The sequence below is a fragment of the Prionailurus bengalensis genome, chromosome B4, assembly GCF_016509475.1.
Source record: "Prionailurus bengalensis isolate Pbe53 chromosome B4, Fcat_Pben_1.1_paternal_pri, whole genome shotgun sequence".
Lineage (NCBI taxonomy): Eukaryota > Metazoa > Chordata > Mammalia > Carnivora > Felidae > Prionailurus > Prionailurus bengalensis.
Genome location: NC_057358.1, coordinates 40,889,249 through 40,913,775, shown reverse-complemented (window position 1 = coordinate 40,913,775; position 24,527 = coordinate 40,889,249). Strand labels below are relative to the sequence as shown.

The following is a 24,527-nucleotide window of genomic DNA, read 5'->3' as shown; positions in this document are numbered from 1 at the left end:
ATAGGCATCAGCAAAGTACAGAATGACCAGCCATATTGAGTTTGAAATTCCACCAGGTTTAGCAAACGCTCACAGAGTAAGCCATGCCTGAGCAGGGTTTTGAAGTGTGAGTGGATTTTGCCACTGAATATTAAGACATGTCTTAATAACAGATACCACGGGATTGCTAGTGTAGATACCTCCCCAAGTTCAGTTCCCCTACTTGGACTTGGCATTTATCATTTAACATGTGGGGGTGGGTACCATGATGAATCAGATGCCTCAGGGGGTGCTGGAGTGACAAGAACACTGAACTTCAGCATCCTCAGTTACTGAATATGATCCCTGACTTTTTCTGGAGGGAAATCAATATACACAAACATCTCAGAGTCTCGGAGTTTATTATCTAGAGCTGTTACAGATCTCACCTGTGGCTGGAGGACTTGGGCACCCTAGTCCTGGCTCAGCAGGTGACCAGCTGTTCTCTATCTGGACCTTGCTTTCTGCATCTCAGAATAGGATCATGGGCCTAGACAATCCCTGGGTTCCTTCCAGCCCTGGTGTTCTGAGTCCATTAGATGGTAGTGTCTCCTTTAAACCTGCCTATAGATCAAGGAGCAAATGATAGTTTCTGAGTTAGCCACAGTCCTTTTCTACATACTAATTTCTTTGTCTACCCCTGGCTACTTATTGTGCATTCACAGGAAAATGCTTGGTGCTCTAAATCCTTAGTCCTGCCCCCTGCCTTGGCACCATGAGAACATTAGGAAGGGGTTGAGCAGGGCCAGAATCGGACAAGTGAATCATCTTGTAGCTTTTCTCCAGGCAACTCTTCATAGCTGTGGATTCCTTATTTAATTTAAGAGGATTTTTAAAGGAATAAATGCACCTATATTTAAAAGACAGACCCATAAGACTTCCCAAGGATATATAGGCTAACATCATCAGTTAGGGCTAAGTTTGACTCAAGTAACAGACAAGGAAAATTCTGTCACACAACTGATCAGAGGGAGGTGGCTCCAGCTCTTTCTGGGTCTCAGACTGGGCTCTAGTTTTTTGCTCTGTTCTCACTTGGGCGTGTTTTTTCCCTATGGTTAAAGATGGAGCTCTAGCTATCACATCCAGGTTCCAAATGGCAGCATGAGGGAAGAAGGGAAAAAGGACAAAGGATATGGAGAGATGTCTTTTTAAAAACATTCCTCCTGAAACCAATACTATACTATATGTTAACTAACTTGAATTTAAATAAAATCTTCGAAGAAAAAAAAGGGAAAAAAAGATGTGGTATGTATATATATAATGGAATATTAGTCAGCCATCAAAAAAGAATGAAATCTTGCCATTCGCAATGATGTGGATAGAGCTAGAGCGTATTATGCTACGTGAAAGAAGTCAGTCAGAGAAAGACAAATACCATATGATTTCACTTACATGTGGAATTTATGAAACAAAATAGAAGAACATGGGAAGGGAAAAGAAAAAGAGGGAAGCAAACCATAACAGACTTAACTAAAGAGAACAAACTGAGGGTTGCTGGAGGGGAGGTGGGTGGGGGGGTGGGCTAAATGGGTGGTGGGCATTAAGGAGGGCGCTTGTTGATATGAGCCCTGGGTGTTATGTGTAAATGATGAATCACTAAATTCTAGTCCTGAAACCAATATTACATTATATGTTAGCTAACTACAATTTAAATAAAAATTTGAAACAAAAAAAGTTAAAAATATAGAATAGAATAGGATAGAAAATAGAGCACATTCTATGCAGTATTCTGTGAAACTTACTTGATATCTATCTATCTATTCCTGGTCTATGATGTAAAATGTATTTCTTACTATATTCATTGTCAAAAAAGTTTGAATTGTACTGAATTAAGTGATTCTCCTTGAAAAAAAAATCAGGACTTAGTGACATGACTACGTTAAGCTGCAAGGGAGGTCGGGGAATGTAGTCTTTATGCTGTCGTGTGTCTAGCTTAAAGGTCTATTTCTATGGAAAACAGAGAGAATAAAAATGGGTAGAAATAGTCATTTCCACCCCAGCACATTTGTCAGATCATCAACCTCTTTGAATCAGCTGTGCCTCTGTTTCCTGTTGGTGTGGGCTGAGTGTGACCTCATTCTCTGTTTGTAGCTATGTCATGCCCACCATCCCTGATGTATAACCACTGTGAGCGTGGCTGCCCCCGGCTCTGTGAGGGCAATACGAGCTCCTGTGGGGACCATCCCTCAGAAGGCTGCTTCTGCCCCCCACATCAAGTCCTGCTGGAAGGTAGCTGTGTCCCCGAGGAGGCCTGTACCCAGTGTGTCAGTGAGGATGGAGTCCGGCACCAGGTAGGAGCCCTGGCCTTTTACCTCCTGTGGGGCTGCTTCTGTCTCGGGTCAGTAGGGTGAAGTGTTCACCAGTGATTGTCCACACCACCCCCCAAACTGTGGCAGCAAGGGTCAACTCTTAAGGGGATCATTGAAGGATAGGGAAGCAGTTTGGCATAATGGCTTTGGAGCCAGATACATCTCGGTTCAAATCCTGGGTCTGTCATATAGCAGCTGTGTGAAAAACCCCCAGGGTATTAACAACATATTACTACAAGTACTCCTACTGTTATCGTCATTATATTCATGTAAGGGGAAAGCTATAGGAACCCAGAAGGGGATGGGGAGAGAATATTTTACATGGTGATGTCTGCTATTATGAAGATATATTGTATACCTTGCATTGTACTAAGCACTCTATATTCATTATCTCGGCATTATTTCAAGGTGTGTTTTGCAGGGTATTAACAGTTACCTGTGGTTAAGAGAGCTTAAAGAGCACTAGCTAAATAGGTTTCTTTATTGTAGGACTCGGTAGAGCTTTTCACGCACTAATGTATAGTGCCAGTAGTTTGGAAGGATTTTGCTTCTCAAACTTATCTGACCATGGAACTTGTGTGAGTGGCCAAGTGAGCGAATGTGTGTCTGTGTGTGTATGGCATCCTCTTGGATCAGGGTTCCACAGAACACACTGGGATGTCTTACATCATCTTATAAAGACTTAACAAACATTTTAAGAGAAAACCAAGGCTTAAAGAGCTTACTTTGCCCATGGACACGGTTTGTAAATGATGGAGGTGAGAATTAGACTCAGTATTTAAAACTCTGGCTCCAAAGAGCGTGCTCTTTCTGATGTATGAAAACGCGTTTTTGCTAGGTCTTCTTTGGGCTCATTTGCTTGGGAATTGAGTAATTGAGTAATTAATTGAGTAATTAATTCTTTTAGCCCCTTAGAATTTGTCGAGTCCATTTTGAAAGAATATTTACCAGAGTCTCCCCCATCTTGGCCTGAGATGGTGGTCATGTCTTCAAAGGTGACAAAATGTACATTTGTAGTATCTGGGTAGTGTCTGTCTGTGCGCATGTGAATGTGTGTGGTGGTCCTGTCCTTCATCTCTGATAGTGATACTACAGAGCATGGTACAGGGAGAACAGATCTGGCTTCCAGCAAAGGAGAGTGTATTCTCTGATCAGGGACTACACCCAAGATCTAACATCTCCATCATTACCAGGGAGGACTTTTATCACTGAGTGGACCAGCTGAGGTGACTTACTAGATTTAATCACAGCTCAGAGAACTCATGGTAGAGCTAGCTGACCAATCTAGAGAATGACAAAAACAATAATTTCAATAACTACACTATTCTCTCCCTGACATTGTAAGACAGGAAATGGACCATTTCCCTTGATTCTCCCCCAAACCCCATAGGGTCATTATTACATGTACCATTGAATAGGTGAGGACACTGAGGCTCAGATGGCATGAGGAGATTATGCTGGGATTCCTACCCACCACACTAGGTCATCCCATAATGTTCTAGCCCTGCCATTGATCCCCTTGGAACTGCGAGCTACACTTCGAGCTAACTATGTTTCATGTATGCTTGGGTGATCATCCAGCTATTACTGGATGGCTCTCATCTGCTCTGTTTTCTCACTGGGCTTTATCTGAGTGGACCCCATTTGTTCTCATCGTGAAGTAGATGAGTTAGGAGGGTGAAGATGGACCACTCATCCTGTATTGCTGTATTTGACCTTGCCGACTGAAGTAACTACCTGTATCATCTTACTCTCCAAAACAAGTAAATAAAACCTTACCTTGCTGTCCCTGATCTGCACAGCTCCTGGATGCCCTCCTGCTGGGTTCAAAGGTTACGAACCATTTATGTGTGGTGCCAGCACCCGGTGGTAGTTTCAGGCCAGATTTGCTGTTAGTGGTAAGGTACTCTCAGAGGGAGGCAGAAATGGGCCCTACCCTCTTCTTTGGCATTCTGTGATGAGAAGGAAGCTCAAGTTTGCAAAGCAGTTCTGGCTCTGTGACTGTCCTTATGCTGTAGGGTGTGGAGAGCTAGAAGCTTGTGAACTTTATCTTAGTGTCTCCACCTACCCCCTCTGACTCTATTTCTCCTCACTGGTCCCCTCACCTTCTGCCCAACACATTGGAATATGCATTTGAGTTGTGTGAAGAATGCTTCCAAATAGTGCGATATTTTGGACACAGAAACAGTCTCTCAAATATATTTCAGAACCAAGGGACATTAAAATTAGTTAATCAAAAACTATGAAGGGAACAAAGCCAGTTTCAGTTTATTTCAGAAAATACAGTTTAAATGGATGAAAACAAATATCTTATTAGGCTCCTTGCAATTTCCATTTTTCCATGCAAAGCAGGGAAAGAATAAAAATCTAACATGAAGGACATTTCCATGAAATGAAATTTCTTTAACAGAAAAATAAAGCCTAGACAACTTTTCTTCAGGGAAATAATCCAGGGTATAAATCTCTGGTGGTAACTTCGAAAGGGCAAAATATTTACCAGTTTCCATAGCTCTTGTTTATTTTACAAAACGCAGTGTAAACACGTGAGCCTTTGTGGCCGGCTCAGAGGGGATCCAGGGCCTAGCACCAGCTGTCCCTCTGTGGTTGGGGGCTGTGCGGGGCAGCAAGGACTGCCTCCATCGCCCCTGACGGAGCTCCTGGAGCCTGCCTTTCCCCCCTGGTCTCCCCTGTTCCGTGGCAGCCCAGCGCTTACATTTTACCTGCATCTCCTCTCAGGTCCTTGGCTGTGGTGGATGGTGCATGGTGACTTGCTGTGTCCCTTCTCTGACCTGGGGCTTTGAAGACTTGAGTTTTCTCTTACCAGCTGGCTCACATGCCTGTTCTGTCCTGGAAATAGTCACGCCCCACCCTGGAACCCTGTCGGTGAGACAGGACTGGCTGGAGTTGGCCTGTCCTGGTGCAAGAGTGCCCCCTGGTGCCGTGTTTGCTGCATAACCGGACAGGTTGGGCAGCTGCGGGGGCTGCTGGTGCTTTTAGTTAAGCACTAGCCAGAAAGATCTTTTTCAGGAGCCATAGACTCTGTCCCCTGCCTCCAGCACGCCTCATTAAAGCTTCCTGGGGAAATTAAAATCTCTGGAAAAGGAGGTTTAACACCTGATTTTGGTCATCTATTGTGGTGTTGTCCACTCTCAGGATCATGGAAAAGTTGTATTATTTATTCTTGACTTTAGATGTCTAAAGTTCACATTTAAAAAGAGGAGGGGCGTCTGGGTGGCTCAGTTGGTTAGGTGTCCGACTTTGGCTCAGGTGATGATTTTGTGGTTTGTGAGTTTGAGCCCCACATCAGGCTCTGTGCTGACAGCTCGGAGCCTGGAGACTGCTTCGGATTCTGTGTCTCCCTCTTTCTCTTTCTCTGCCCTTCTCCTGCTTGCACTCTGTCTCTCTCTCTAAAAAAATAAACTTAAAAAAAACTAATAAAAAATTAAAAAAGTAAGGGGAAAAACCCCAAGACATATAAAAAAGATGATCCTCTCCTTTCTTCTTTCATCACCTGTGCCATTTAAATGTGTAAACAGGGGCGCCTGGGTGGTGCAGTCGGTTAAGCGTCCGACTTCAGCCAGGTTGCGATCTCGCGGTCCGTGAGTTCAAGCCCCGCGTCAGGCTCTGGGCTGATGGCTCGGAGCCTGGAGCCTGTTTCCGATTCTGTGTCTCCCCTTCTCTCTCTCTGCCCCTCCCCCGTTCATGCTCTGTCTCTCTTTGTCCCAAAAATAAATAAAAAACGTTGAAAAAAAATTAAAAAAAAAATAAATGTGTAAACATAGATCCCTTGATTTGCCATTTTCTTTGCATCCCTGTCAGTGCAAAAAGCAGGAAAGAGGCAGAACAGAGAGAGAGGCCTGGGGAGATGTGAGAGGTCCCCCTCCTCCTTCCATTCCCAGGCCTCTGAGGCCAGCACCCTGTGCCTCCTGGGACCTTCCCAGCCCCTAGGAGAGCCCTGGTTTCCTGTGCTAGTCCCTCCCTTTTCCATCCTGCTCACTGTCACCAGGGCTGTTCATATTTGACACTCTTCTCTTTGAGGCGGGGTCCTGCTCAACAGAGCTTCCGGGCTGCAGTTATCCTCCAAGTTAAACACAGCCCCCTGGAGCCGACAGTTAAGGCCTCTACGGTTGTCTGGTGATTGCAAGGACGTTCTGTCTTCTGTTCCCACCTGGAATCCCTTTTCCTTTTCTCTGCCCGGGTCCTTCCCACTCAGCACAGGTGCATCTTTGTGGGGCCTTCCTGGAGCACCCCAGCATCTGTGAACATTTCTTTTGCACTGCTGTGGCTCTTCTATTTCTCATTTTTTTTCTATTTCTCATTTTTAAAAGCAGCTTTATTGAGGTATAGTTTACATGCAGTCAACAGTACCTATGTAAAGTGTACAATTTGATGAGTTTTGACGTATGCACACACCCATCACCACAATCAAGGTAATCAACATTGCCATCAGCCCCAAAAGTTTCCTTATGCCTCTTTTTAATACATCCCCAACCACCATCTCCCACCCCCACGCAGCCACTGCTCTGCTTTCTGTCACTATAGATTCATTTACATTTTCTGGAATTTTCCATAAATGGAATCATGCAAGGGGTGCTCCTTTTTTGCCTGTCTTCTTTCACTCAGCATGATACCTTGGAGATCCATCCATGTTGCATGTTTCCATAGTTTGTTTCCATGGCTGAGTCACATGCCATGCTGTGAATGTGTCACAGTTCTTTTATCTCATTCAACTTTTCATCGGTGAGTCTTATTTCCTCAATTTGAGTGTCAGCCATTTGAGGCTGGGAGCGTGTGCGTATTTGGTCCCCACCACTCCTGCAGTGCCCCCCCGGCAGTGTGACCTGCCCATGGCAGGCAGTGTGATTACCAAAGAGAGAGGCAGCTGTAGTTAGTACAGAAAGCATGTGGTGTCTGGGGCCAGAATGCCAGGCTCAAATCCTGGGATGTAGCACCTGGTCAAGTTCCTTGTCTGTGTCTCCATTTCATCGTTTGTAAGTGTAGATAATGCCAGTACTGACCTGATAGGGGTATTGTAAGGAATATAAAGTGAATAAATGTTAAGTTCTTAGAAAGATATCTTCAACCTATTTAATGCTGGTTCTTGGTGGGAGGCAGTAGAGCATGGTGTTAAAAAGATGGGTTCTGGGTTCAAATTCAAGCTCTGCAGCTGTGATGGTGTGATCCTAAGCAGGTGCCAACTTTCTCCTTTGACAAGTGGGGATGGTAAAAATGTCCTCACTAGAGGGCTGCAGTGAGGATTAAATGAGGCATTTATAGGAGCACCTGGGTGACTCAGTCGATTGTCTGACTCTTGGTTTCGGCTCAGGTCATCATCTCACGGTTCATGAGTTCTAGCCCTGCATCAGGCTCTGCACTGACAACGTGAAGCCTGCTTGGGATTCTCTCTGTCTCCCTCTCTCTCTGCCCCTCCCCGCTCACGCTGTTCCTGTCTCTTTCAAAATAAATAAACTTAACAAAATAAATAAAAACATTAAAAAAAAAATAAGTCATTTATATAAAGTACATAAAACCATGGTACATAGCATATGCTCTTTAGATGTTGGCTGTTATTACTTACTGAGTGAAGGGAAGGTATTAAGGGTCACAGGTAAGAGGGTTACTCCTGGAGGAGGACCGGCAGCTTGGGGGAAGGGTGTTTTCCTTGAAGGCCTCTGATCTCCCTTCTTCTCGGCTGACTGATTGCTGGCCATGGAAGCAGATGGAATAAATAAAACCTTCTTGACCTGGGAATTTGTTAGAGGTCTTTGAGCTACTGGATAAGAGTGTGTTAATTCAGGGGCAGGTAATTTAAGGTGAATTTCATTTTAACTCTGAATGTGACTCACTGGCTGAGTGTAGAGGGATGCCTGCTCTCGGCTCTGTGGTCCGGTCCCTGTCCATGCTGGTCACAGTCTGCCCTGCCATAGCCGTCCTGTGAGGAGGCCTGAGTGCCCTCCCTTTCGTGGGTGGGAAACCGGCCCGGGGAGCGAGGCCCACGTAGGAGTTCAGGTCTCCATGACCTCATGGCCCTCCTGCAGTGGGGCCGCCTGCCAACTCTGGGAAAGCTGCTTCACAGGCTGCGGGAACCCTCATCTGAGAGACTGCCCTCTGGTCTCAGCCACGCCCAGTCCCAACGGCATGACGAGTCTCAGAGTCTTGCTGCCCTCCCCTCTGCTCTTCCTGCCCCGTCCATGTCTTGTCAACTCCACAAGTAAATGGAGTCTGTTTCTCAAGCTACACCCCAACTCTGGCTGGGGAAATGGCCAGCCGCGTGGCACGGGAATCCTCATCTTCTCACCTTGCTTAGTTTTAGCGCAGCCGCCGGAGATGGCCGCACTGGAGGATTTTCTGCAGTCTGTAGTTCGTCATCCCCAGAGTTTGTGCGGTGGCAGGGACCGCCTCTCCCAGAGCCTCATACTGCTTTTCAGCCTGTGTGTGTTCAACTGTGCGGAGGCCGGGCTCAGGCACTGCTCTCTGAGGGGAGACCGAGCCAGAGGTGGGGGGACCGACTTCTATGGCCTCCGAGGCCTTGTGCCCCCAGTGTCCTGGGCCCTCCCTGAACCGTGTTTTCCTTCAGTTCCTGGAAACCTGGGTCCCATCCCACCAGCCCTGCCAGATCTGCATGTGCCTCAGTGGGCGGAAGGTCAACTGTACGACACAGCCCTGCCCCACCGCCAGAGGTGAGCTCCCCACTCCCGGCTGCTCTTGGAGGAAGGACTCCCTTGGGCCATAGCCACCTGTCTGCAAACCTGGTGGGCCAGATACAAACATCCATTTCCTCACCCTGCCCCACACTTCTTTACCTCACTGGGCTCAGGGTCCCCTTTTCTGTACCTGGAGTAGATATGCTCAGAGGTTAACCCTGCCCCCCTGGCCCCACCTTGGCCTTCAGATGCAGAGTCTCCTGGAAGGCACATTTGAGGGGGCCACCAGGACACCCTGGGGAGACTCATTTGTCCGAGGCCCCTTGGCCTGATTCCTGGTGAGCCTCCCATGCAGGGCCTGTGCTGGTTTTCAGGGGACGGGAGTCTGTGACTTTTTGCAGGCTGCAGGCTGCAGGCTGCAACATTATTGGTTTCTCTGACCTCTGTGACATTCTCTCTCAGCTCCCACATGCGGCCCCTGTGAAGTGGCCCGCCTCCGCCAGAGTGCAGAGCAGTGCTGCCCGGAGTATGAGTGTGGTATGTGCCCGGCCCCAGGGGACCCACCCAGCAGGTGCCGAAAGGCGCGTGTGCGCTCAGGCACAGGGTACTCGAAAGGAGGTGGATGAGGGGTGATTGGATTTTCCAAAAAATGGCAAAAGTGACTTCTGGAAGGTAGCTTCCTGGGAAAATTCTGCAGTGAATTATTAAATGTGAAGTTTGAAAGCATTAAAAAAAAGAATGGAGTCATCACTGGCGGGGGGTGGTGCAGAGATTTACTGAAGAAAAAGCCATGCCAAAGTAACCCATTTGCCTTTTAATAACATTCTGAGGATACTAGACACAGAAGGCCACCCACAGGGCACCTTGATTTCAGCAAGTTATTCGTCAAAGGGTTTCATTATAGGCTTGCAAACTGCATGGTGAGTAATGGGCTGAATAAATAGTGTAATGAAACGAATCCAGAGCTGATGGAATTATGGTTAACATGACAGGAAATCTCCAGTGCCCCGCCGCTGTCCTGTCCAATGTGTTTATTAATTGTACGGATGAAGACATAAAGTACAGGCGTGTCAAATGTGCAGTGGTGCAGATCTTTGAGGGAGAGCAAACAGAACAAGAGACAGCCCAGGGATCTAAAAAAGAATGAAATAATCTGAGACATTTATTTATGCTGATGAAATTTATCAGGCATAAATAGAAGTCCTACGTGGAGGGAGACGTGTCTTGAGAAAACTTTGTGTTGTAAAATAGGTCTTAGAATGTTAACAGGAGAGAGAACTGGGGCCTCATTTAGTTCAAGCCCCTCATTTTATGGATGTTATTAAGCTTCTATGATGTGCCAGACACTTTGCCTTTGCTATTTCATGATATCTTGAGACTGACCCTGGATGGTAGACTTCCCACCTTGCAGAAGACCAGACAAGGCCCAGAGGGTTTGAGAGGGCTTGGCTGAGATCTGGAAGTCCCAGCAGTGGCAAGAAGAATCAACATGAGCTTATAATATGACTCTAGATCTGTCTGTCTGTCTGTCTATCTCTTCCCCCCCTTCTCTATCGCCACCTATACCTCCTCCTTCTCTTCTTCCTCCTTCTCCTCCTCCTCCTTGTCCTCATCCTCCTCCTGCACCCAAAGCAGTAGAAGTCTGTAGGAATAGAAATGTCAGGTGCCACTCACAATAGTGAGTGACCTTGCTGACTTCTGAGTGGGCATCTCTCTTTTCTGGCCTCAGTGTGTGACCTGTCGAGCTGTGATGTGCCACTGGTGCCTCCCTGTGAAGGTGGCCTCCAGATGACCCTGACCAATCCCGGCGAGTGCAGACCCAACTTCACATGTGGTAAAGCCTCTGCAGATGACGAGGGGGTGGTGCGGCCACTCTCCCCTGGCCAGGGGAAGGCGTCCTGTACTCCAGTTCATTGAGTCTGGGCTTCAGGTACATCTGGAGTGGAGGGGTTAAGGTCACACCAGGATTGAATCTCCCCAGCCGTGTGCTGCTTGCAGGTGAACCAGATGTGGGCACAGCAACAGGCACCTCCCTCTTGGGCTGCATGAAGACAGTTGGGCAGATGGAGAGGCCTCCAGATTCAATCTTTACTCGCTCCCATTCTCCCAGACACCCCCGAGGGGTGGGAACGTCCCTTAGTTTGTCCTTACCACTGGATCTTCTTCCCAAACAAATTCATTCATCCCCTCTTGTATGTTTATCCACAGAGTTGGACTAAACCAATGCATGTTAAGGAACAGAATTCCATATTTAGTCTGTGAGAATACCCACTTTATGTCCAGAGGAGTTCCTGTCCCCTTGTTTTAGAATCTCACTTGAGCTCCTAGATGTAAGGCCTGGAGGGAGGGAGGAGACCTCATCCTATTTGAAGGAAGTTGGAAAGACGCAGAGGACACAGGGATGGGATTGGGATTTATAAAATGACACTGTGGATTTGACAGGATTGCTAGCATTTTTTTGTTCAACATTGTTGGAGGACCCGAAACTGCAGGGTACTGTTCTAGGTATGGAGGTGGGGAATGGGTCACATAAGCTACCAGCACATAAGAATTTTGGGGTGCCCAGGTGGCTCAGTCGGTTAAGCGTCCCAACTCTCAATTTTGGCTAGGGTCATGATCTCATGGTTCATGAGATCAAGGCCTGCGTTGGGCTCTGTGCTGATAGCATGGAACCTTCTTGGGATTCTCTCTCCCTCTCTCTCTGCCCCCGCTCTCAAAAATGAATAAATAAACATTAAAAAAAAAAAAAAAGAATGCTTACCAGTGCATGGTATGCCCACGCCTGTCTGGGTCTTGGAGACTCAATGTCTGATGTCTCTGAGAATCAAAAGCTGGAAGGACCCTACTTCTTTATGGAATGGAGACCAAGCAGCCTTTACTTCTCCTCCATTAGAATTCCTAGCTTCACATTTCTCCTTTTGATTAATGTTCCTATTTTTTCTGCAGACTAACTGCTTTTTGGTATGATTGAACATCTTATAGCCCCTGGGCTGGGACTTAGTTTCTGATTTAATTTTGTGGGTCTGGAGTTCCCCGGGATCTTCTATCATAGCTCAAATACTTAGGACCCCTGGCTATGTGCACTGCCCCGTGTGGGACTGGAGCCTCACCTTGTGCCCATCACTCAGCCTGCAGGAAGGACGAGTGCAGAAGGGAGTCCCCGCCCTCTTGCCCCCCACACCGGACGCCGACCCTTCGGAAGACCCAGTGCTGTGATGAGTATGAGTGTGCTTGCAGCTGCGTCAATTCCACGGTGAGCTGCCCACTGGGGTACCTGGCCTCCACTGTCACCAACGACTGTGGCTGCACCACGACAACCTGCTTCCCTGACAAGGTAGGGGCCACTGAGTTCTGGCTGGGAAGATGGCCAAACACTTGTTCCTTAGGAAATGTTTGCCTACCTGAGCCTCCTTTCCTGCCCAAACTGAGCACTTTAATAGTGGGGAGCTGCCAGCATTGCATCACAGTCTAAACGGACATTTAATTAGTTTGGGAGATATTTATAGAGAACCTAGAATGTTCTCAGCATGACGAGGTGCTAAGGTTACAAGCAAGGTATAGGACATGGACCCTATCTTTAAAGAGCTTATTTTATAGGTTAGCTAAGGAAATAATATGATTGCATGAATTATTTAGGGACTAGGTATAGTTTACTTATTTGTTAATTGCTATCAATTCATTCATGTGACCATCCGTCTACCAGTCTTTCCTTCCTTCCTCCCTCCTTTCCTTCCTTCACTCCCTCCCTCCCTCCCTCCATCCATCCATCCATCTATCCTTCCTTCCTTCCTTCCTTCCTTCCTTCCTTCCTTCCTTCCATCCATCTTTCCATCCATCCTTCCATCCATCCTTCCATCCATCCATCCATCCATCCATCCATCCTTCCATCCATTCTTCCATCCATCCATCCATCCATCCATCCAATTTTTACCGAGCAACAACTATGTTCTATCAAAGCTGGTGCTTTGTTAGGTGTTATGGGAGAAATGTAAGACTCTCTTATGATCTCTTATGATCTTGCTAGCATATGGGAGACAACAGTCCAGAAACGGAATACAATAAAGTGTCAAGGGATGGTACAGCTATTAAATGCAAATGGCAGTATTATGGGGACAGATCCACCAAGATGAGCTATCATGAGCCAGAATTGTCACAGGGAGACCTGGGCATAGTTGCAGTGGCTGGATTATTAAGGGCGAGTCCCAGAATGAATGCCAGAGAGAGGCCTCGATTATCTTTCCCTGGATGCTTCCTGCTTGCAGGGTGTCATTGCCTCCAGACTTTTTGGTGAACAGAGCGTGGAAATGTATTTTTAAAGAGGATGAAACTCATGCATTCATTATGATATTTTGGATTCCAATTCTATTCTAAGGTTTTACTTAACTTCTTCGATTTATACTTGTACCACTTCTAAGTTGCGGTTTCCTAGCATGATTAACATAATTACTTATTTGCTTTCTGTTACAATATGCCTATAATAATCTCAAAAATAACAATGCCAGTATTACTGCTAACACGTTCTTTATCATAGGAATATAGCCCATCAGGGATATATGGTCAGAATACTGGGTTTTAAAGTTATTTGAAATAATTATTTCCCTTGTGTGATTTTCCCATTGCTCTAGTGGAAATATCTAATCAGATATTTCAGCGTGTTTTCCATTTTTAGGGGTTGCATTTACTTCCTTTTTTTTTTAACATTTATTTATTTTTGAGACAGAGAGAGACAGAGCATGAATGGGGGAGGGTCAGAGAGAGAGGGAGACACAGAATCTGAAACAGGCTCCAGGCTCTGAGCTGTCGGCACAGAGCCCGACGTGGGGCTCGAACTCACGGACCTTGAGACCATGACCTGAGCTGAAGTCAGACGCTTAACTGACCAAGCCACCCAGGCGCCCCTGCATTTACTTCCTTTTTGGTTTGGTATTTTGTTATATGAAATACCATGGCAGAGTAATGTATTTACTAATAATGCTGTAACAAATAGCCTTGAGCACCTGTCATTTTGTATTTTGGGCATTGCATCTTTTGAGATAGATTCCTGGAAGTGAATTTTTGGGTGGTAACATTTTCCGGTAGGCTTATTGATAAAAGAATCAGGGGTTCCATTCCGTAAGTTCATTATACAGAAGCTGGAAGACAGAGTAGCTAAAGGACAAGGGCTTATAAATACTTGTACGGCTATGATATGAATGAGGGTGGAGACCTGTTCATGGCTTCAAAGGGAAGACTTGGGATTAATGTCAAAACTGTCATTAAGTGTCATGATTCCTTAGCACCTCATTCCTACAGAGTAAAGTCTGAGTACTGTGTAGCATGTACATCCCAGGCTTTACATATTCTGATCCCAGTCTACCTTTGTAATTTCATTTCCCACATCCCTTCTGTAGCCTATAGTTCTTCCGAGCAGGATCCCTTGTCTCTCAAATGTATTCCCATTCTCTGTGCCTCCTTGTTATGTGTGGGCCTCAAGGGAATACCCATTCATAGCCTCCACTCACCTCCAGTCCACTCCTGATGGGAACAGAGGGCTATGTGTGGATGGGTGCTAAGTCCAGCGACTTTACTGGGTCTGAGGATTAGGGAACAGTTTTCTGTGCGACATAGGAGGGAATTAAATGCAGTTAAGGCAGTGATAAAACTGGATTAAGGCAGCCAGTGAGTTATTTCTGAGCCTGTGGTCCAAGAAGGACCCACCAGGGGCCCCTCCCAGGGTATGCCAGCCACGGCTCTCTAAGGCTGGTGGGCAGGGAAGGGAAGAGGAAACGTACTTGATAAACATCCCTCCAGGTGGGCAGAGACCATGTTGGCTTTATATATTGCTGTTTTCAGCACCTACGGCACCTTCCAACACATAGCAGGTGCTTACTAACCTCTTGTTTGAACGAACGGAACGAGCTTGCTCACAGAAGCCTTGTGTCTGCAGGTGTGTGTCCACCGAGGCACCATCTACCCTGTGGGCCAGTTCTGGGAGGAGGGCTGTGACGTGTGCACCTGCACCGACATGGAAGATGCTGTGATGGGTCTGCGCGTGGCCCAGTGCTCCCAGAAGCCCTGTGAGGACAACTGCCGGTCGGTAAGGGGCGCAGAGGGGCTGGGCATTGCCAGGAGCAATCAGGGTGAGAGACAGGGGCGGGGGGATCCCAGAAAGGAGCAAGAAAGCCCCTTTACTAATTGGACAGAGGACCCAATTCATAGGCTGAGCTGAGCCCATCAATTTTCTTCCTGAGAAGTTAATCTATGGAAAACAAAGACTGAATAAGTCAGATTAGACAGGGATGAACCCCGGACCTGCAGAGCCGTGTTGAGCTGCAGCCAGACTCAATAAAGACATGTGCAATCAAAATTTATGAGAAAGCAAAACTTCCTCCCAGAGGCAGCCTGCGGGCAATGAGGAGCTGGAACCGATGGGCAGAGAGAAGCAGAGACAGGGGCTCATGGGACAAATGGAGAGAAACACTGTATGACCACTGTGCCCCCTTGCATCTCCTGCATTTCATTTCTGAGAGACTCCCTGCCTTTCCCATAAACCTGCTTTCATTTTAGCTAGCTTAAGTGGCTTCTGTTCTTTGCAGTCAAAACCCCCTGCTGATACACAAAACATATTGGGTGCTGGTTTTATTAAAATGACCTCTAAGCAGCACTCTCTTACTTTACTTTTAAAAAATTTTTTATTTTATTTTCAAGAGCAAGAGAGACAGAGCACGAGCAAGGGAGGGCAGAGAGAGAGAGGGAGACACAGAATCCAAAGCAGGCTCCAGGCTCTGAGATTATCTGCATAGAGCCCGATGCAGGGCCTGAACTCATGAACCATAAGATCATGACCTGAGCCAAAGTTGGACACTCAACCGACTGAGCCACCCAGGCGCCCCAGCAGCACTTTCTTGCAAGTTGTTTCCATCCCCTTTCATGGCCTGTGGGAGGAGATGGAGACTGATGGGTTTCCAAAACTTAGCGTTCCCAGTGGACACACCTGGATACCACCGCATCATCCTCTCCCAAGAGTGCCTCGCAACTCCGCTCCTCCTCAGTACCAGCAAGGCAGGTAGAGGCAGACAGACTGAGGATCCACTTTGGGATTCGCAGACTGAGGATCCACTTTGGGATTCGCACTTGGGTCCTCCCTTCCATCATCAAACCACCCACTTCCAAACCAGCATCAAGAGCATTAGCCTCATTGCTGTCGTGAACACAAGCACAGGATATATACACTTGTCTGCTTTTTTGTCATCATCATCTCCAGATAACATTAAAGGAATGATGATGATGATGATGATGATGATGATGATAATGGCCCTAAACCAGAATTTTACCCACAATTCTCCCTGCACAACCATTGCTCCCTTTTTTCTAAGGTCTGACCAGTCTTAACTGACAAGAATAGAGTGCCCCAGAACACACAGGAGCCTTAGGGGCCGGCTACTGCAAGAAGAATTAAAAACTGAATTGGGACAGCAGTGATCATGTTTTCTGTACTGCAAATTATAAATGTGGTCTGAAAAATCAGCAATCGTTGTAGACACATTATGGGACAATGAAACTGGGAGCACCTCCAGAATCAGACTAAATTGTGGCTTTAGGAGCTGTGTTCTGAGGGACTAAATACAATGCATTATATTTTATTTGTCCTCATGATTCTCCTCCAGAAGGAAGAAGAGGTAGGGTTGTTCTTCCCACTTGCCAGATAGGAAGCAGGGGCTAGTACAAGGAATGAAGTTGCGGGTAGTTTACAGCCCTTTGAAGCCAGTAGAGGGTCCTGACTCCTGGCCTGCGGCACTTGTTAGGCTAGTATCTTGGCAACACCAGCAATGCAAGAGCCAGTTCGATCCAGCAAAGAGACAAAGCACCAGAGCTCCAGGCCTCCCACCTCCCATTTTAGCTACGGCAATTGTGCTTCAAGGGTTAGGCTGTTAGGGGTGCCTGGGTGGCTCAGTCAGTTAAACATGCATCTCTTGATTTTGGGTCTGGTCATAATCTCAGGGTTTGTGAGTTCGAGCCCAATGTCAGGCTCATGCGCTAGCACGCGTGCGCTCTTTCTCTCTCTCTCTCTCAAAATAAATAAATAAAAACTTAAAAAGAAAGGATTGGGATGCTAAATAAATTGGGAATTTATCTGCAGGGACATATCTGTCTTCAGATTGGGTGGATAGTAGATACACTTAATTCCATTCTTTTTTTTTTTTTTAATTTAAATTCAAGTCAGTTGACATACAGTGTAGTCTTGGTGTCGGGAGTAGAACCCAGTGATTCATCTCTTACATATGATACCCAGGGCTTGTCCCCAAAAGTGCCCTTCTTAGTGCCCATTACCCAGAAAACAAATAACCAGTGAAGAAATGGGCAGAAGACATGAATAGACATTTTTCCAAAGAAGACATCCAGATACACATGAAAAGATACTCGACATCACTCATCATCAGGGAGATACAAAGAGATACCGCCTGACACCTGTCAGAATGGCTAACGTTAACAACTCAGGAAACAACAGATGTTGGCGAGGATGCAGAGAAAGGGGAACTTTTGCACTGATGGTGGGAATGCTAACTGGTGCAGCCACTTGGAAAACAGTATGGAGGTTCCTCAAAAAATTAGTTCCATTCTTTTTTTATACTTTAAAAAAATGTTTATTTTTGAGTGAGAGAGACGAGCATGAGGGGGGGAGGGGCAGAGAGAGAGAGAGAGAGAGAGAGAGAGAGAGGAGACACAGAATTCAAAGCAGGCTCCAGGCTGTCGGCACAGAGCCCAACATGGGGCCCAAACCCACCAACTATGAGATCATGACCGGAGCCACAGTAGGATGCTTAACTGACTAAGCCACCCAGGTGCCCCAAATTAGTTTCATTCTTAGTTGGGGAACCAGTGCAAACAGGCTGGAGAAGAGTAAGAAGAAGGGTGTGAGATGTACCTTTTGAGCAGATATAAGCCATAGGATTCGGAGGAGTATGGGAAAAGAAGGAGAGATGACATATATAGGCTGAACCCCAGTTGCTCAGCAAGAAATGGGGATGTTGGAGGTGTGGTGGGAATCTTAGAAAGATGGCAGCCAGGAAATTTGGTGGCATGGTGCGAGAAATGGGTGGGGTTTTGAGAACAAGGCCTCTGGTCTGGGAGTCAGTCAACATACTGATGACCACGTTTGCAGGTGAGGAGGGCAGCAGCAAACAGGAAGATTATGCAAATCCACATGACTCAGCACTCTGAGGGAGGCACACAAGAGTGACTCGAGGCCCTAAAGGGATTAATGACTGTCTTCTGTGCTCCCTTGAGGCTTTGTTTCTTTCACAGCGCTTTGTGTATTCTGCTTGTAGTGGACGGTGTCTAGATTGTATCGCCCTAATTTGTTGGCTCCTCCAGAGTATCTAGTACGTCATAGATGCCCCATGAACGTCTAGAATCCCAGCTGATATAGGACTGGGGACAGCTCCGTGGGCACTGCTATGACGCAGGTGGGGATGTAAGTAGGTCCTGTGCAGATGGTGTAAAGTTGAGCCAAGTCTCTGGAGTGCCCGAGTTCCCCCAGAGAGAGGCACCGGCGTTGTGTGCATCTTCTGACTTGGCCCTGCTCATCATGAGTGTGCCTGTGGAGCAGAGCAGGCTGGGCATCCACACCCACCCTGGACAGCTACCGTCATTCCTTGTCTTTCAAGGACAGAGCTCCAAAATGAAGCGTGGTCCTGGGTTCTCTTTCCTTGGCTCCCGGGACAAACACACGTATCGGTGATTTGCCTGTTCTTTGTATATGGCTTTGGAGTTTCAGAAGATTTCAGTCTAAGTTCCTAATGCTTTGGCCATTAAGATGTGCTGGCAGACTGCAGGACACTGGTATCCCTGGAGAGACACTGGTCTCTCCTTTCTGGGAAAGGTCAATCTGTGCACTTTCTTATCTTACTGGGCCCCATAAGCTGCTAGGTAATATCAAGCAATGGCCAGGGGAAACCCAACTCTGTATGTTGGTGAGAGCTCTTGGGATCAATGTGCTCATCTTATATAGGTAATTATCTCTGTTACAGCGGAGACTAGATCCCAGGCATCCTGACCATTCCCTCCAGTAAATGAGGGGCCCTGGAGTTGGCCATGATAAAGATCAGGCCAGGTGGCTGCTGCTGAGTGGATTTTGGACTGTCTTTAATACTCCTGTGGACTGCATCTTGGTTTGAAATTGAAAGCTTTCAGAGGGCATGGTTATGTATCTTCAGCTGGTATAGGACCTAGCTTAGTGACTCAGTGGTTGGTGCCTCTTACCCACTTCTTAGCATGATCCTGAGGCTGTGGATGACAGAGATGAATATGTTCACTCCAACTGGTCTGTAAATCCCCAGGGCTCAGTGCACATGCAGAGTAGATAAGAGCACCTGTGTTTTTGCTGCTGGGCTGTCCTTACTCGCTGTTCTTTGTATTTTTCCAGGGCTTCACTTATGTCCTCCATGAAGACGAGTGCTGTGGAAGGTGTTTGCCAACTGCCTGTGAAGTGGTGACTGGTTCACTGCGGGGGGACTCCCAGTCTCACTGGAGGAATGTAGGTCTAGGGCCCAGGCTGGTAGTGCCTTACCAGCTTGGTTGTCCATTCTGTGGTCCAGTGCTGAATTCTCCGCCTTTTGGTTTCCCCATAGGGAGTTGCATCTGGCTGTGGTATTATCCAGATGTCGGCTGGGATTACTTTCCCCTTAGGAATAGTTGAGATTGCCTTAGACTTCCCATTTGGTGGATTTGGGGAGAGGCCCAGTTCCTTCCCTAAGAGTTCTGTGAACTCCTCGGGGATTCGTGTCCTCCTGTTTACCTGTGGATCTGAGGTCGGCTTCCCCCAAGTGGTTGGTATGGGATAGCCTCACCATCCTGCATGTGTTGTGGGCCCACCACTGCTCCAAAGCTCCACAGGCTATAAGTACTGTTCTGCCATGAGTCGGGCCACTCATCCACAGGCCTGGAAGCCCCAGGGACAGATTGCTGGGCTGTAGGGGCCAGATGCTAGCATCCCTAGTCTCTTGCTTTCTCCCTGTAGGAGTAAGTGGGAAGTAGCTCCTGGCTAGCAAATGAGTGGAATTTCCCTTCTACATCCCCTCTGAGTCAACCCATGCTGCTGCTTCTTGGTCAGAGTGCCCTAGAGCCTCTGAGCTTAGCTCACATCCAGGGCTGAGGGTGGAGGAGAGTGTCCCCAGGCTTCCCTAAGGGGCTCACTCAGTGCTGAAGACTGTGTCTGTAGAACACATGGTTCTGAGCTAGGATCTTAGGATGACTTTGACCTAGACTTATTGAAAGACTTGGGATGAGCCCCATTTACTCCCTCTGTGGGCCTTACCCTGTGGGTGGGATTTACATATTAAGCTGGGGCTCACTCCCAGAGCCCAGATCCGCTCCCTGAGAGAACAGCACACCCCACTGGGCCCTCAGCCCAACCTTGCTCAAGTCTAATGTTCTAACCACAGGTTGGCTCTCACTGGGCCTCCCCTGACAACCCCTGCCTCATCAATGAGTGTGTCCGAGTGAAGGAAGAGGTCTTTGTGCAACAGAGAAATGTCTCCTGCCCCCAGCTGGACATCCCTACCTGCCCTGTGGGCTTCCAGCTGAGTTGTAAGGCGTCAGAGTGTTGCCCCACCTGTCACTGCGGTAAGGCGTGTGTTTAGGGGCCCCACCTCCAAGCCTCTCTTTCCACTAAGAACTCCTGAATTCTTTGTCTTTTCAGCAACTCGGGGAAATGGGCAGGATCAAACTCCTCGTATCTGTTCGTAATGCTTTTGTGGGAAAGCAAATATGATGAGAGAAATATTATAGTTTCCTAAAGGTCATCACTGTGCCCAGTGGTAGCTTTATATCATTCCACCTCCAGTTATTTGTCCGTGTGTGTTAGTAGTGGTAGAGCTCCCAAACCCCAGGCTTCTCAAGCATCCACTGTATTGCCTCTGCTGGGAAAGGTGTTCCACCTTCCCACCCCCAACTCCACCAACAAAAAAAATAGCATCTCTCTCCACCACCTGCTCTGAATTCTTTGTGTGGTTTGAGCTTGGGACTTAAAGTTTCCAGAGTAGAGTTTCATTCTTTCAGAAGCCCAAGTGCCCTCCCACTCACACTTAAAGTGTGAACCATTTAAAAAGGTTGTCCCTTGAGGCTGAGGAGGGGGAGGATCTTCTTACTGTGGGCGGCATGGTAGGACACAGGCAGCCTGCCCTTCCTCTGCAGGCCTGAGAGAGTGAGGCCACTGTGGGACCCACAGAGCCTGGGGTGGGGTGGCGAGAGGGACTGCAGATGGAGGAGAGGGGCGCAGATGGGGAGGAGAAGACCCTGAGGGGATCAACCGTGCACCTTTCTCTCTCCCCCAGAGCCACTGGAGGCCTGCATGCTCAATGGCACCATGATTGGGGTGAGCCTTCTTCTCCAGGGCGAGTTGTGTGGGTGCCGTGGGAAGGATGGGCAGCTCAGTCATTTGAAGTGGAAATAAAAGGAAGCAGGGAGCCCTATCCCCCACTTTCCATTGCTTCCAGGGCTTCCAGGGCATCTGGCTGCCAGGCTCCCGCCATCTTGCTGACTCTGTAGGGCCTCACCTTCCGGCCCCCCCTCGGGCTCCTGAGCATCTCTTCTGTGTGCAGAGAAGCACTCTGATGGCATCACACACATTTCAATCCGTCTCCCTCTCTCACTGCTCAGGCTCACTTTCTGGCATAAAAACTGACTTACTGTTAGCATACTTGAGGTGGAAGGCAGGAATGGAGCGGGTCCCTGGACCCAGGAGGAGCATCAGGGTGATGGCTCATCTTGTGTGGGCAGCCGGGCCCCCTCTCCTAAGGCAGATGGCTGAGGTGAATGGGAGGGTCAGGGGCGGGGGGACGGTGTGCTGGGGAGCCTGATCCTGGTGCCTCTGGTTTCAGCCCGGGAAGAGTCTGATGATTGACGTGTGCACGACCTGCCACTGCACCATCCAGATGGGGCCCGTCTCTGGATTCAAGCTGGAGTGCAGGAAGACCACCTGTGAGGCCTGCCCCCTGGTAAGAGGGCTGTTAGGCGCCCGGGCGATGGCCTGGGTACTTGTGGGACCCAAGCAATGGGACCTTACTGGAGTCTGTATATAAAGCTTTTGTTATTTTCTGACTATGGACAATATTTGACAACTATAATGAAGAGTCTAGTTTTGGAAATTTAAACAAACACAATATTTGCAAGACTTCTGAAGCCATATTTACACTTCTTTATTATTTTTTTACACAACATTTTAAGAAGCCATCATTGCCATTCTTTGAAAACATTAAAAATTATTTAACAGTTATCAGACACTAAATGAAAAATTCTATACAGTATTCCTTAAAACGGATGTACGTCATCCTGTACCTTCATTATTGGGCACTGAATTGGCTGAAAATATTTCACCCTGTTTCTGCCAGGTCACAATGACTATGCTCACTCTGAATCCCTCCAAGGGTGGATTCTGAGAAGTGGAATCATCATTTCTAGTTAGCCAGATGAAAACCGGCATTTCCTTGTCTTCACTGTGACCCAGCCCCACCTCACGGATCTAGACCTAATGCTTCTTCCTCAAACTGCCGTCTGTGCTGGGGGCTCCTGCTTTGTTCAAAAACACAGTGAGTCAGATGAGCTTCTTGTGAGCCAGAGGCACAGAATAGAGTAATAGCACTTTCAGGCAGTGCAAGTGGAAGGCATCCCCCCTCAACTGTGCAAGGGAGCAGGCAGGCTCTGGGGTGAGGCTGGGGAGGAAGGAGTCCTTCCTGTGAGGAGGAGTGTGGCCAGCCAGAGCAGGAGGAAACATCAGGAGGGTAGAGATGAAGGATGCTGGAGCAGGTCCCGTATACAGAGTGTTCTCCATCTGTAGAACTGTTCTTCATGGCCCTTGGCACAGAGCTATACTCTCAGTAGGAGCTTAGTAAAATCTATGTGGAGCAAATGAGTCTATAGGAGACACAGCTATTTTTTTAAAAAATATTTTTATTTATTTTTGAGAGAGATAGAGCACGAGTGGGGGAGGGGCAGAAGGGCAGAGCACGAGCAGGGGAGAGGCACGAGCAGAGAGAGGGACACATAGAATCTGAAGCAGGCTCCAGGCTCTGAGCTGTCAGCACAGTGCCTGATGCGGTACTCGAACTTGTGAACCGTGAGATCACTGCCTGAGCTGAAGTCAGATGCTTAACTGAGCCACCCAGGCGCCCTGAGATACAGCTATATCTGATAGAATGATTCAGAGAACATTCCAGCCTCAATGAGGATGAAGCTAACGAGACACATATTTTTGCTTTTTGTTGCTGTTGTTAAATCCTAGTTGCTTCTCTAAGGTTTTGGGTGTTGTGTGTATGTATGTATGTGTAACAGCTCCCCTGGAACACATCTGGACTTGAATAGGGAATTAAATAATGCTGCACGGAGTTTGTGGCATCTCTTCCACCTTGGATGTCCACTGACCTACAAATCAGCGCAGCAAGAGGTCCACACCAGAGCGGTCTTGAAGCAGCGCTTCCTAGAGGGGGAGCTACTAACTCCCTAACAGCGCCCTCTAGTGGCCAGAAGGTGGTACAGTAAAGTCTCTACATCCATAGAAATCCAGCAGTGGAATCAATCCAGTCTAGATACATATGTTTCAGTATTCTTAAATCCATGGCCCCTTTTGGTACTCTTCCTCCTTTCCTCCCAAATCCTAATATCCCCCATGGCAGTGTACCCACTTCCTCCCTGTTGAGAACTTCTAGATTAGTCCTCCTTCTACGTGTCTCTCAACCTTTGCTGAAAACTGCCTCAGTTGTCCCCTTTCTAGCTCAGCATCCTTAACTGATCTTGCCACATGCCTCTGCCATGAAGGTCAGAGAGGTCTCCTGAGGGTGGGAGCTGTGGTCAATAAAGTTTTGGTAGGTGTGCTTGAACTGCCTACATCAGACTCAAGTGTTAGTGTCACTGGAGATGTGAGTCCATTTCCTCCCCGGGAAGGCGGTGCTCATACCTTAAGGAGACCTGCAGAGGGTGGTTTGTGCTAGTGGATAGTAGACATGAAACTTAACAGGTGAAGGCCTGACGGAAGCATGAGGAAGAGAGGTCACCCTGACATGGAACACTGAGAAGGCAGCTGGAGGGGCACGACCATGAGCTGACCTTGAGCAGTGAGTTGAATGTAGAATAGAGGACCTTCCAGGGAGGGGAATGGGGACCAGACTGGCAGATAGAAGTAAGAGTTAGAAGAGGTAAAACTAGAAGGCTTTGAGCAGCCAATGCAATTTATGGAAAGTGCTATGGGACACAGGCAGGGCAATGTTAGGGGCATGAGTGGGCAGGGGCAGGACTTGTGGCTGCTCAGACCTACACAAGTAGACTCTGGCTGGTGGGAACTTGGCTGGCAGGCAGAGGAAGCAGTTGCTTCTGATTGGATGTTCTGGGGAAAGCCCATTCAGCACTGCCCTTCTGTGTGTGTGTGTGTGTGTGTGTGTGTGTGTGTGCGCGCGCGCATGCATGGCATGTGCCTGCCTATGGAACACACTGTACTGCCTGGCGTGGCCAGGAAGCCTTGCAGGGCTTGGACAAGCCCTGTTACCTGGTGCAGCTGTATTATGCCTTACAGGACAGGGGACAT

The 24,527-nt window shown here is 47.7% G+C and overlaps 1 protein-coding gene across 1 annotated transcript in view; it reads left to right on the top strand.

The window, feature by feature from the left end:
• The window catches only part of VWF (von Willebrand factor), a 137,379-nt gene that overhangs the window by 104,453 nt on the left and 8,399 nt on the right, over positions 1-24,527 (top strand). Inside the window, exons 38-47 of the mRNA XM_043563566.1 lie at positions 2,110-2,309; positions 8,905-9,007; positions 9,434-9,508; positions 10,701-10,805; positions 12,100-12,305; positions 14,898-15,047; positions 19,377-19,487; positions 20,395-20,575; positions 21,286-21,326; positions 21,832-21,948. Of these exons, the coding sequence (XP_043419501.1) occupies positions 2,110-2,309; positions 8,905-9,007; positions 9,434-9,508; positions 10,701-10,805; positions 12,100-12,305; positions 14,898-15,047; positions 19,377-19,487; positions 20,395-20,575; positions 21,286-21,326; positions 21,832-21,948 (1,289 nt within the window). The remainder of the gene's footprint in view (positions 1-2,109; positions 2,310-8,904; positions 9,008-9,433; positions 9,509-10,700; positions 10,806-12,099; positions 12,306-14,897; positions 15,048-19,376; positions 19,488-20,394; positions 20,576-21,285; positions 21,327-21,831; positions 21,949-24,527) is intronic.